This window comes from Alexandromys fortis, unplaced genomic scaffold, assembly GCF_014885135.2.
Source record: "Alexandromys fortis isolate MF-2015 unplaced genomic scaffold, M_Fortis_MF-2015_v1.1 scaffold_112, whole genome shotgun sequence".
Classification (NCBI taxonomy): domain Eukaryota; kingdom Metazoa; phylum Chordata; class Mammalia; order Rodentia; family Cricetidae; genus Alexandromys; species Alexandromys fortis.
Window position 1 is genome coordinate 1887537 of NW_026068013.1, and position 13506 is coordinate 1901042.

A 13506-nucleotide genomic window follows, 5' to 3' on the forward strand; every position below is an offset into this window, starting at 1 on the left:
AAAAAAAATAGAAGTATAGTAGAAAGGAATGTACCAGAGAGAAAGCCAGCAAGGGACTATACATTTATCTTTCTCTGGTCTTAATTGTGAATATGATGTTTCAAGTTCCTGCTTTGGCCTCTCCTGTACAGCAGAAATGTAATTCCAATGCACTTTCTTCTTTAAGTTTGGTATTGTGTTACAGCCACTGATTCAGAATTGTTGGGGAGCTGTGGACCCCGCCAACCATGGTTTCTTTAGTCATTTGGAACTTAGGCTCACTGGAGACGCACCTAACCACCAACCTTCTTGGTGGTCACATGATTTTATCACTTTGTTTTAAAGAAAGAATTGTATGTCTTTCTAGTTCATAAGGCTATTTGTCTACTTTTTTTGTGCTGTTGGGTTTGTTTCTGAATGGTCTGTCACCATTCTGAAAATACTGTTTCTCTTACTGTTGAAGAGCATATCTGCCCTGAAGGATGAGTTCAAAGGATATAATCTGTTGGGGAGAGATGTGGAAATGAGGGAGCTTATGCAATGACCCAGAAAATGACCCATCTACCCATTAATGATGAAATTATATGTTTCTGAAGAATTGCGTCAGATCTGTGTATGTGTGTGCATGCTTCAGTGTAAGACTGTGATCAGTATTAATTTCAGTGAAGAAACACTGCAGTATTTACCACTTTATACAGTCATCCATGCATATATATAGAAGGATATTGCATTTGTCACTGTATCTGTTGTTAAGTTTCAGATTTTTGCTATTTCATGCACAAACTATTTTATCATTTCTGATAGGAAGCTTATACTATCATGGTTTTCAGTCTAAACACCATCATTAAAAAATACTTTCAGACCTATTATAAATAATATTCAACTCGTAATTCTGTACAGAATTTGATATTAAAATCTGATGATATGGTCCAAAAGTTAGATATTGAGGTACATCATATATATTTTTAAACAAAGTTGTTTCTCAGGGTGAGTAGAGGTTCCCACTCCCGGATCTCCTATAAACACGGGCAAGAGGCCTGTGGAATGTGCCTTTTGTAGCATGTGTCTCTCTCCATGGACTCTTTCCTATTTAATTTGCCTACCCAGCATTTTATTCCTCTTTTGTTTTATTTTTTTTAACAGAAAATTACCCTATTTAGTCTTAGAAGTCCAGGCTTTTGTCATCAGCCAACGAAGTTTGTTGGAAAGACACGGCCAGGATCCTCCATCTGGCACCGAGTGATACAGGCTATTTTCACATGAATTGTTTTTATCTGAATTCAGGGAATTAATGCTTTTTCTAATCATTTCTTTCCTATGCCTTGCAGATTTAGAGCTGAGTTTGACCACTGCTTTACACACCACCAGAATGCACTCAGTCTAAGAAATAGACCCAGTACAAAGCAAAGATCTTCCACATAACCCAGCTATACGGCCCTGAGTAATTAATGAAAAGGTGTTTCTAGGTTGAGGTATCTCAGAGGGAATTGCACAGGGCTGGTGACTACAATACTATTCATGGTAGATAAATTATGACCCCAGCCCTAGGTGTTCAACTGCAAAAGAATGGATGAGGAAAGTATACAGAAAAAGGAATTTTCTTTTCTTTATGTCATTTGCAGGAAAATGGATTCCATTGGAAAGCATTGTGTTAAGCAAGTTAAGTCAATTGCAGAAGGATAACTATTATATCTGTAATCCCACTTGTGGTTCACAGATTCTGAAAAGGTTTTGCACCCCATAAACCTCTCCACTGATGCAATAATCCAAATCAAACCAAATTAGAAAAAAACCAGGTTTAATGAATACAAACACTCCAGGGTGGCTTTCCAGCCCCCCAGAAAGGAGCCAGGGGAAGGAAGATGGGGAAAACCACATGTATGTTCTCTGGAAGGCTGTTTAAATACCCTATGGGAGTGGTCTTGAGCATCCCTGGGGGAGGGTGTCATTGTCTGATGGTCTTACTCGGAGGTGGAGTCTGGACTGCAGCAACTCCCAGGGGAGGGGCTTGGGATGGAACTTTTACTGAAACATTCCAGAGTCTTTGAGTATATAAATGTCAGGAGATGGGGTGATGCTTCCACCCAAACAAATTCCTCTATAGAGAAATATAAAACGATACATGTATATATGAGAATAAACTAGAAGTAACATCATCTAGGGCAGTGGTCTTCAGTCAGTGGGTCTCGATTCCTTTGGGAGTTGAATGACCATTTCACAGAGGTCACACATTAGATATCCTGCATATCAGATGATTATATTATGATTCATAACAATAACAAAATTACAGTTATGAAGTAGCAATGAAATAATTGTATGGCTGGAGGTCACAGCATGAGGAACCATGTTAAAAGGTCTCAGCACTGGAAATGTTAAGAAGAACTGGCCTAAGGGGATAGAGAGGATACATGAGAAAAGGATGGGTGAGCGAATGGAGGCTGGGGGTAAGAGGGAAGGAGGCCCAATCTATAATACATACATCTATTCAAGTTTCAAAAACAACATCTGTGAAGAATAAAAGACCATCAAGGAAACAGAAATGGTTATCAGAGGATTCTTGATGCCCCATTCATGAGCCACCCTTGCAGTAACAACAGTTTCCAAGACGTGTTTATGTTCAAAGAACGAATAGATACTAACCTTATAGCCCATGACTTCAGACTCATTGGCTAAAGGTCTGACTGGCTCCCAGTATAGGGAAACCTGGGACCCCTGCTGCTCCCACCTGAGGTTGCCAGGAGGCTCACTTGGGGCTGCAAGACAAAAAGGGAAGTGAACTGACAAGCTCCAAAAACACTTCTTCATTTCAGTCTTGAGAATTTCTGTGCTGTGTTTGGTCGGTGGCTGGTGCCAAAGGCTTCCCCCAGCTGGAGTCGGATGAAGAGGGCTTTGCTCCAGGAGTGTCATTTTAATAGCTACTCCACTGAGCTTTTGAACTTGAATCCTTTTATCTCCCTTCTGCGTCAAAATCGCTTAGCCTTGTTTCACAGGATGATAACCTTTACAAACTGTGAATGCGAAATTTTTTTTGAGCTGGTTTTGGAATTAAGATCGGAGCACTGAAGCAAGACTCCCTTTCGACTCTGCTTGTTATGCACCTCGTGCGCCTCTGATCATGTGGCTTGCAGAAGCCTGCAAAGATGTTCACACAAAAACTCAGGTCACTTACGGTGTCTCTTGGTGGTGGCACTCACTTCCCCGCTGGGTGGCCCATATCCTGCTCCATTGTAAGCCCTGACTGAGAGGTGATAGAGGGTGTCTCCTTCCAATCCTGTCAACATGACGAATGACTCATTCCCTCTGGTTCTCACTGTTTCTGCAGAGTCTTCTGGCTCCATATCTTTCCAGTAACCAATCTGTCAATACATTATCACAAGATAAATTAATTTTAAACTTTCCCTGGGATTGGGGTTGCCTGACATGCTCCTCCCCTTTCCTTGTTCCTCCCCTTTCCCCTCTGCTATGACTGCTGTGGGGCTGAAGCCAAATAGCATTTTCCAGATTCTCTCTTATCTAAGCTTGTTGGTCTAAAGGGTGGACAATGAGGAGTGAGTCTGGAATCTTCGGATTTCTTCCAGCATGTCTCAGGTGGCTGTGACATAGGAACCCACTAAAGCTCTTAATCTCAATAGGGAGCCTGCGTATCACCATGATGCCTTGGGGGACCTGAGGCAGCCTAGATGCTGGCTAAGGGAACAAGCACAACAAGGGGAAAACGACAGTTACAAAATACCACTGCAACCTTTTCTTTTCATTTTCTTCTTTTTGAGTGCATTGTATGGCATGTATACCTATGTGCATGTGTGTTTGCATGTGGGTGGAGGCCCAAGGTTAGTTTCAGGATCTTCCTAGATCCCTCTTCACTTTATTATTTGAGGCAAAGTTTCTCAATCAAATCTTGAGGTGATCAGCAAGATTGCCTTGCTAGCCAGCTGACTTTGGGAATTTGCTGTCTCTGCCTTGGGAAGCTGGAGTTACTGGTGGCCACCACGTTCACCCAGCATTCACACTGGGGTTCCAAGCTCTGGTCTTCTTGCTGGTGTGGCAAGCACTTTGACTATGGAGCCATCACCTTAGTCCATCCCTGCTGGCCTTGTATTGTTTTGAACATATTTCTAAATATGAACTGCTGTTGCCTTCTCCTCATGTCTAATACAGTAGTCTGTCAATTTATTAGAGGTAGAACAAACTCTTCATGCTGAAGTTGGCTGATGAGGGGTCCTCTGGTTTTCCTCTTTGGAGACAGAATGCAAATAGTTATTTCTCTTCCTGTTGTGGTCAAAGTACCTGATGAGAAGAAACTTAAGTAGAAGAGGGTTTGTCTAGGTTTAGAAACTTAGCGTTCAACAGGGTATGGTCCAGTAAGGCAGGGCAGGTGTGCCAGCATCTAGTCCCATTTCTCATGTAGTAAGGAGGGAGAAGAAGGAAGTAGGGCACAGCTATAAAACCTCAAGTCCCTTCCCTCAGTGACCTGTTTCCTCCAGTGCTGCTCCAACCCCCAAAGGTCTCACAAACTTCCTAAACAATGCTGGAAACAGAGTGATCACAAACTGAGACTGTGAGCAAAATTTCATATTCAAACTTCAGAGGCAAATGATGGCAGTTTTGTTGCAAAAAGTGATGTTTGCCCTAGGACATCATACACCATCCTTTGACACTGAGGCTTTTGGTGACTTGCTCAACGGGTCTGTACAGATGCAGAGTAAGCAGGTGGACTTCATGTGTTCTCTGTGTCCATTCTTGGTTGTTGGGCTCTACTTGGCTTTTGGAGAACTGACATTTGTATTTCTCAAATGCTCTGTGATTTTGGGCTCTGTCCAGGCTTTTGGTTTGGCTGGGAGGCAAGGGCATGTGTATGAAGCCACATGTAAGGCAGGGGCATGTGTATGAAGCCACATGTAAAGCAGGTGCATGTGTATGAAGCCAAATGTAAGTCAGGGGCATGTGTATGAAGCCACATGTAAGTCAGGGGCATGCGTATAAAAGCCACATGTAAGGCAGGGGCATGCGTATGAAGCCACACATAAGCAGGAGCCTTGCCACTTCTACTTGTTTGCTGGCAAACAAAGACATGGAAGCATTCTCTGTCCTTCCTCCCTCCAGCAGCATGAATGCATGTTTTGTTGCCTAGTCCCCGGCTTGGTGGGGTTCAAGAATTAGGTTCGCTGCTCCTCATATTTTGCTAGTTCAAATCGGAGCTGACTAGGTGGGATCCTATACTTGATGTTAATCACAAGGTCCTTGAGCGAAGGACGCCTTTCTCTCTGCACCCTGCAGTAATCTCGGTGGCTCCCTAGTCACGACAAGGGCATAAGCTTCTGGCCTTGATGGCTCCTTCTTTTAAAACCATCAGCTTTGTCTTTTGTGTTCCTAGAGTCTGATCTTGAGAGTCATTCTTTAACAATCTCCTGCAACAGCTGCCTCATTTTGGCTAACTGCCGCCATACACTACACCTCCCTTAAAGGACAGTTATCAGTTCTTCACAAGTGAGCCCCAACTGACACATTTGTAGAGACCTCTAATTTTAGAAAAGAGGGCTAGTAAAATGATAAATCTCTCCCGCCAGACTCCCCAAAGAATTGGAGGAGCATACAGTCACATGAGTGAAATTTGAAAAGTAGTTTTCCAAAATAGGAAGCCCTCGTTCTGCCTTTCACAAGCTGCTGGCCCCATTATCTCCGATTCCAAAGCCCAGCTTGTCTTGCTTGGACTCTGAGACTATTTTGAACAGAAGAAAAGGCTATTTTCAAACTAAGAAGTTGGTTGACAAATTACTGGCTGAACGAACATTCCTTTTTCTTTTCCGGTGATGCATCTAATTTCCTGACTTCTGCATCAATGTCTTTTAACCAGTTACATTTTTAAAATATAATTAAGTATATTTTGATATAGCTAATTGATTAAATTAACCAAATTGCAGGTTTCTGAAAAATTACACATTTTGATTTTTGAAGATTGGATGTTCATTAATTTTCTGAGAAACCACTATAAATTTAAATATCTCAAATAAAATAACAATGTGTGTATTGAGAAACCAATGAAGAGAAAAATTTATTCACCTGAGCTCCAGCCCAGTCAGAAATGTAAAAATTCATTTTTAATACATATATAATAAATCATTGAAAGATCAAAGAGTTGTAATTAATAGTGAACTTGTAATTCTTTACTTTTAAGATGTAGGAGCAAACAAAATTCTGGTATTAAATATACTATTTCTTCAGTGATTTTTGAGTTGAGTTGGGACTGCAAAATACCAGCAAGGCACACACTTGCCATGAGGCTGAGCGCCTACGCATTTTATTTCTGCCATCAGATGTGGATTCCATACACTCACATAGTTTGAGTTCCACATGTGAAATTGTTATAATAAAGTTAATAACATAAGGAGAGATGAATATGTAAAACGCTAAATAGGAGCAAAGTACAATGATGGACCTGGATGTTTTGTATATCAGGACAAAAAAATAATCTAAAAAGATACTACTTAGTATCAGCATCATGTACAGCCCACTGTTTCATTCCCTCACAGGATTCTGTGTATTCTTCCTATGTTTGTGCATGTATGTCTATACCTGTCATTTCATGTCCTACTTTCCTTCCATGATTTGTTGTACATAAATGTTCCCATTTAAAGATATATCATATGTGATGTATATGACATAACCACCATCTTATTATGAAACATTTGAGTAATTTACAACTGTCATTTTGACTCTATTTAATTAATTTATTATCTTTTCTTGTGTGTGTGTGTGTGTGTGTGTGTGTGTGTGTGTGTGTGTAAGCCCTAGGTTGACTGGGCACCATGCTCTATTGCTTCTCCACTTATTCATTAAGGCAGGCTCTGTCACTCAGACCTTGATTTCAAGTGATCTTGCCAGTCTCTCGCCTGCTTTGTCTGCAGATCCTATCTCTGGCTTTCAGAGGTGGTTACAGGCCATTGCCACTTGGTTCTGGGATCTAAATGCCAGTTGCTTTGCTTGTGTGGGAAGTGCTCTGAACACTGGGGGACTTTTGCTTCTGGTTGAAGTTTCCCTGTGGCTAACTCACAGCCAGTGCTTTTGGCGTGTCATCTTAATTTCCTAGAACAAATCTCAGAAATAAGATTGTGGGCTTGAAAGTTAGGGCAAAAATTAAATCTTCTGATATAAAAATGCCCCATCAGTTTTCAAAGAGTTTGTACTATTTTGTGTCCAACGGAATTGCACAAATAAAAGGAAATTTCCATGTAGTTACAAGCTCTCAGTAGACCATGGCATTGGAGCCAGTTATATTTAAATCTTACTTTGGGTACATGTAAGCTGCATGCAGGGCAGTTTCCCTTGGCAGAGAGTGGATGTAAGCCTCTTCAGAGGGGCCTCTCTCAGCACTTTCCTGGCTTCAGCTCCCTGGCTGAAGGCTTTCTGTCCCCTGCTGTCAAATACTTTAGAGTGTTTGCCACTTGAAATCCACCATATCTTCTTGGTCTTTAATGTTTATTTTGATCTTTTCTATTTTCTCATGTTAAAATATTAGTTTTCATTTAGAACATAACTGGCAAACAGCTTTATTAACGTCTGACAAGAAATACTGGTTTTTGTTGCTGTTGTTGAGTGTATGAGATTTTTGTCAACTTTTTTTGGGGATATCTTTGCTGTAAATATTCTACCTTCTCTGAAGCTACCGGTGTTCATGAATCCAAATCCTTTGGTCCTTCACGTCTACCATTTTCTCTCTACTTTTAAAGCACAATTTTCTACACATTTACTGTGCATTCTGAGGTTATTTCTTAGGGTTTTACATTGAAGCTTCAATGTAAATATTTAGCAGTATTGGGGCTGGAAAACTGGACCAGTGGTTAAGAGTGCTGGTTGCATTCCAGAGAATCCAGTCTCAGTTCCCAGCACCAACACGACAGCTTACAACCATTTTCATTCTGGTTCTCAGGAATCTAATGCTCACTTTTAGCTTCCCTGTGCACCAGTCACACTTGTGGTAACAGACATACATGCAGGCTCAATAGTCATACACATAAAATAATAAAAAAATTCTAGGACTATTAACTCTGCATCTCATTGTTCTTATTGAATATTTCATTTTGGTGTTATGAGTCTGGCTTTTGATTGTGCTTTCTTCATATCCTGAGACGTTTTTGAGTAGAGAAAAGATTGTTCTCACTCACTTCCTGAAAACATAGAACCACGTGCTCACAGCTTGACTTCTGGGTGGGAGATTATTATCTAACTGCCATCTTTGTTTTCTTTCTTCCCTCTTTTACATTCCAACCACAGTTCTTCCTCCTACCCCATCTACCATCTTTCCGTATTCTGCCATCTGTCTACTCTCAGCCGCTCTAGCCCATCTTATTTGTCATCTCCCATCTATCTTTCTTACTGTCTTCTACTCTAATTCTAACTACTATCAAATAAATGTCTTATCTCATGTCTATTGTACAGTTATCATCTACATATTCATCAGTCTGTCAATTGTCTGACATCTGTTTATCTATTATCATCTATCTTATCATCTATTAAATGGAACTTCTTATGCCAAACAGTGAGTGCTGAAAACATACAAAAGTAACATGAAAAAGACAGAACAGTTTATATTTAGGGATATGTATGCATATGCACATACATATATACATGCATGCAATAAAAATTACTGCAAAAACACCATACATTTGAAGGAGAGCAGGGAAGGGTATGTGGGAGTTTAAGGGAGGAAAAGGAAGGTAGAAATGCTGTAATTATATGAAAATCTCAAAATAAAATAAACATTTTTATGTAAAATAAATATTTATAAATTAAAAAGAGCCTCACTAGATCATTTATTATTATCATTCTTTTTAGACTTTGCTATATTGTACAATTACCTTTGCATCTTACCCAACTGACTTGAAAGCGCTAAAGTGTTCTAAGAGGACATGAAGGCTTATTGGAGTGGGGGCACTGCATCTCTGAATTATACCTTTTAGACCGTGGACCGCACTGTGCAGGTCAATGCCCACTCCTATCTCCCCTGCAACAAAGAGAAATCTCAGGCCTGAGATGAGACGCAGAGCTTCACGTGCCTGGGTACAGTTTGTTTCAGTGAAGCAAAGATAAAGGAGAAGGAGGCCAGAGGCTATTACATTGCTTGCTTGAACCTAGAAAATAGGATTTTGAGGCTGGGTCATTGCACAGAGATGAAAGGAAAGGAAAACATAGAAAGCTCTGTAATGATTGTACTTCATGTCACTCGCTGGGATGACAATCAGGTTGTCTTTGTCTTCATGACTCCGTTCTTAAAGAGAATTAGGAAAAGCTGCATTTCTATAATTCCAGAGGATCCACTGGCGTTGCTAAATGCAACAGACACAATAAATGGAAACCAAGGTTAGAAGGCAGGCATTCTGCGCTGATCTGCAGTGGCATTTAAAAACACTCTAACCTTTTCTTGACCAGTGCTGGATTTGCCTCCAACAATTGCATAGTTCCGTGGCTTATGCAACATTCAACCTCAGCATGTCCTTTGTCAAGGGCTGTAGAGGCCTGGACCAGCGGGACATAGTTCCCGCAGAAGATGCATTTGTTTTACTTGTCTCCAGCTTCAGACTCTCCTGATTTTAGCAAACCTGCTCTTGACACTCGATACTCTGAGATGGGTTGGTAGGCAGTGTGACTACATTACATGCATATAAGTTGCTCTGTGCCCACAGGTAATTTTATCATAAAAGATACATACAATTTAATGGATCAAATAAGATAAGTAAACAATGGTTCGTTAAAGTTTGAATATTTATGAGGCAGTGGAATAGTGATTAGCGTCTGTGAAGCAAGGAAGGTGGGAATGGACAGGACTACCAATGGCGTCACTTGCTGAATCATAGCTATTTATTTTTCTGAGATACGTTGTTTTTACTATCTTAAAACAGTGAAAGAAAATTGGTTGCACAGAGTTAAACTTGTTCTTGATCTGTGTATTTTACTTCAGACATCAGTTTTCTTGCATTCTTTACCATCTTTAATTTCACTTAGAATATCCTTTTCCCTTATTTTTATTACATTTACTTACACTGTGTGTATTTGTGTGTGCATTGTGTGTATTTGTGTGTATATTGTGTGTGCATTGTGTGTATTTGTGTGTGCATTGTGTGTATTTGTGTATGCATTGTGTATTTGTGTGTATTTGTGTGTGCATTGTGTGTATTTGTGTATGCATTGTGTATTTGTGTATGCATTGTGTATTTGTGTGTGCATTGTGTGTATTTGTGTTGTGGTCTGCATGAGGAAGTCAGAGGACAGCTCAAGGGAGTCTATTTTCTCCTTTCACCACGTGAACTCTGGCAAACTAAAACCATCCAGTTTGGCAGCAGTTACTCTTACCTGTTCAGTACCTCTGGCACTCTTACTGATTTTTTTTAATTTTATTTTTATTTTTTATTAATTGGTGTTTTGCCATGGGTGTTGGGCTCCCTGGAACTGAAGTTACAGACAGTTGTGAGCTGCCGTGTGAGTGCTGGAAATTGAACCTGAGACCTCTGGAAGTGGAGTCAGTGCTCTTCACTGCTGAGCCAACTCTCCAGTCCCTCCTTACTAGATTTTTTAAAAAAGGAATACAGTGAATAGAAAAAATTCTGGGGGTATTTAATTGTCATTACTACTATGCTTAAATATGCTTTATGAGATGACTCACACACTCAGGTGTCTTTTAATATATTTTAATGAAATGAAAGAAAATAAGTTTTGGACCAAATGTTAATGTTTTAGCTAGAAAAATGATTATCTTGAAAGAATTGTATAATTAATACTGTATGATATGCCTATTATATTATACCCAGAATGCATTCTTTGACTTTCATTTGTTAGTCAAAGATCAAAAGTGAGAATCAGCAATACTGAGGTTTACAAGAAAGAATCTTTTATATTAAATAAACTAGAAAGAAGGAATATGAAAGACAGGTATGGTATTTAATGGCTTAAAAACAAACATAAAGAAAATGAATAATCAAAGCTAACTCCTTGCAAAGTTTTCGAGTTTTTGAAGTGTACCAGATTGAATTTAACCAAAGTGCACAGAAGGTAGGAGTGAGGGAGGAAGCAGGGGTTGCAGGATGTTGGTGCACAGCTAATGACATGGCAGAACCGAGGGAAAGTACGGAGATGCCTACATGAGGAGCAAGGTCATACAAACTCTAGCCCAGATGGGAACTAAAATTTCTCACAAACTTGCTAAAGTAGTCCAAGCCATGTAGGTTTCCTTGAGAAGTTGGATCTGCAGTGGGTCTGGCATGTGAGATTGCCTGTTTGGTTTGAGGCTCTCATTACTCTAGTCCCACTGGCTGTGGTAAGGAAGATTTGGGCTGCCTTACTAGCTGGAGGCATGCAAGGGAGGGGTGCTGTAGAAAAAGCACCAGGAATAGAACGAATTTTCAGGAAGTGAAGGAAACATAAAAATGGTAAGTCTCCCAAAGGTGCGTTAAACTCTGCTGACATCTTAGGCTGACATGTAAACCACACTTGTACAGGGAGGAATACAGGGACCATGGGAAAACAGGAAGGCAGACCAGATCAGGTATGAGAAAGCCAATCAGGCTTTTGTCTTGCTTTTCCTGCTTTTTGACTTTACAAAACTCAAAGCTCTCTGCTCAGGTAGAGAAACTATCCTGATGAAATGGAAGCCCACGGAGTGGGAGAGAATCTTTGCTAGCTATACATCTGACAGAGGATTAAGAAGGATCAAAGAAATAAATTATTCATTCAAAACTGGGTCTGGGACCTGAACAGAGAGAAGAAAGAGGAAGTTCAAGAGGAAGAGAAGAAGGAGAAGAGAAGGAGGGGAAGGGGGAGGGGGAGAAAAAGGAGGAGGAGGAGGAAGAGGAGGAGGAGGAAGAGGAGGAGGAGGAGGAGGAGGAGGAGGAGAAGAAAAAGAAGAAGAAGAGATAAGAATTATCTCAAAAAAAAATAGTTACTGCCCCTAGTAAATAAAAAGAACTTTGAGTTTCATCTTACACAGTTTAGAATGTCAAAGATAAATAAAACAACCTAAGACAAACGTTAGAAGGATTCGTTATAAGGCTAAGGGAACCTTCGCTCACTGTTGGTGGGACTGTAAACTGGCACAGTCACTCTAGAAATCAGTGTGGAGAATTCTCAAAAAGCTAAGAATAAATCTGTCATGACCCAGTTATACCACTCCTTGGCATACACCCCAAAGAGTTTACATCCTACTCCACAGATCCTTGCTCAGCTTATTTGTTGTTGTTCCATTCACAATTGCAATGAAATAGAAACAACCTAAATGCCCTTTAGCAGGCAAATGGATAATGAAAATATGGTGCATGTATACTATGGAAAGTGCATACGCTCTTCAACTTCTCCTCAGGAAGGAGAAAGTTAACATTCTAAAAATGTTTATATTTAAAGATTGCCTTTGTCTATAATTGCAAAAGATTTATTTATCTCTGTGTTTATGTACACATATGTGAATAGGTGCATGCATGGAGGCCAGAGAGGATGCTGGGTAGTCTCAGCTGTCTCTCCACTCACTCCTTTGAGACAGGCTCTCCTTTTGAATATTGGTCTCGGGTTGTATTGGCTTGAATAGAAGCCAGCAAGCTCCCACAACCTTCCTGTTTCTGCCCTCCTTGGACCAGGAGGATTGCAGGCATGTAAGAGATGTTACATGGGTGTTGGGATCTGAATTCTAAAGATGATACAAGTACTTTGAAGCACTAAATCATCTCTCTACCTCCTGTTTTACATAATGAAACAAATTATGTTTGTTTGACTGCTGAGATTTGCTTTGAAATAACAGGATTAAGAAGAATTAGCCATAAAATGGATTATTCCCCAGTTGATAACTAACTGTTTATGGGGAGTGTCTAGAGCATAGAATTGAAAATTACTATTTGTATCACACATGTTTGAGAATTTAAAGACTTTTCATAATACAAAGTTAAATATTAACTTAAAACAAAGATAACATTTATCTATAGCATAAAAATAAGATAATGATAGGTCTGGGGTGTGGCTCAATTGGAGAGCTGCTTGCCCAGTGTCCCCAGTGTCACAAACCGGGTTTGATAGCATAAGCCTGTGATCCCTGTGCTCAGAGGGTGTAATCAAGAGGATCAGAAGTTCAAAGTCATTCGTGACTACAAGGCAAGTTGAAGGCTAGCTTGAGATACATAAGATTCTGACTCAAAACCAAGCAAATAAATACATTATGATAAATCTTAGAAGATATCTGCAAAATCTTCTAGTACTTTTTGTACAAGTATATCAGATGAACAATTGAATAGTATTTGAATTGTTTTAAAAAATCACTTGGGGTAAAAACTTTCCTCCATGTAGCACAGGTGAAATAAAACCCACAGAAAACTGATGTTCACTATTGGTTTCTTTTAAAAAGAATTCTGTGCAAGAAACTAACTGGGGACATCGCCTTGGTCACCTGGGAGCCACTCTAGGTTCAAGTCTCTTGCCAACCCTAAGGTGGCTTCCTTAACTAAGATATGTGCTTCCCTGCTCCCCTATCCAACCTTCCTTTATCCCAATCATCCT

General features: G+C 40.0%; 1 protein-coding gene across 1 annotated transcript in view; it reads right to left on the minus strand.

Moving 5' to 3' along the window:
* Cntn5 (contactin 5) overlaps positions 1-13506 on the minus strand; it is a 656861-nt gene that overhangs the window by 13292 nt on the left and 630063 nt on the right. The window contains exons 20-21 of the mRNA XM_050162227.1: positions 3149-3335; positions 2620-2732 (exon numbers count right to left, since the gene is read on the minus strand). Of these exons, the coding sequence (XP_050018184.1) occupies positions 2620-2732; positions 3149-3335 (300 nt within the window). The remainder of the gene's footprint in view (positions 1-2619; positions 2733-3148; positions 3336-13506) is intronic.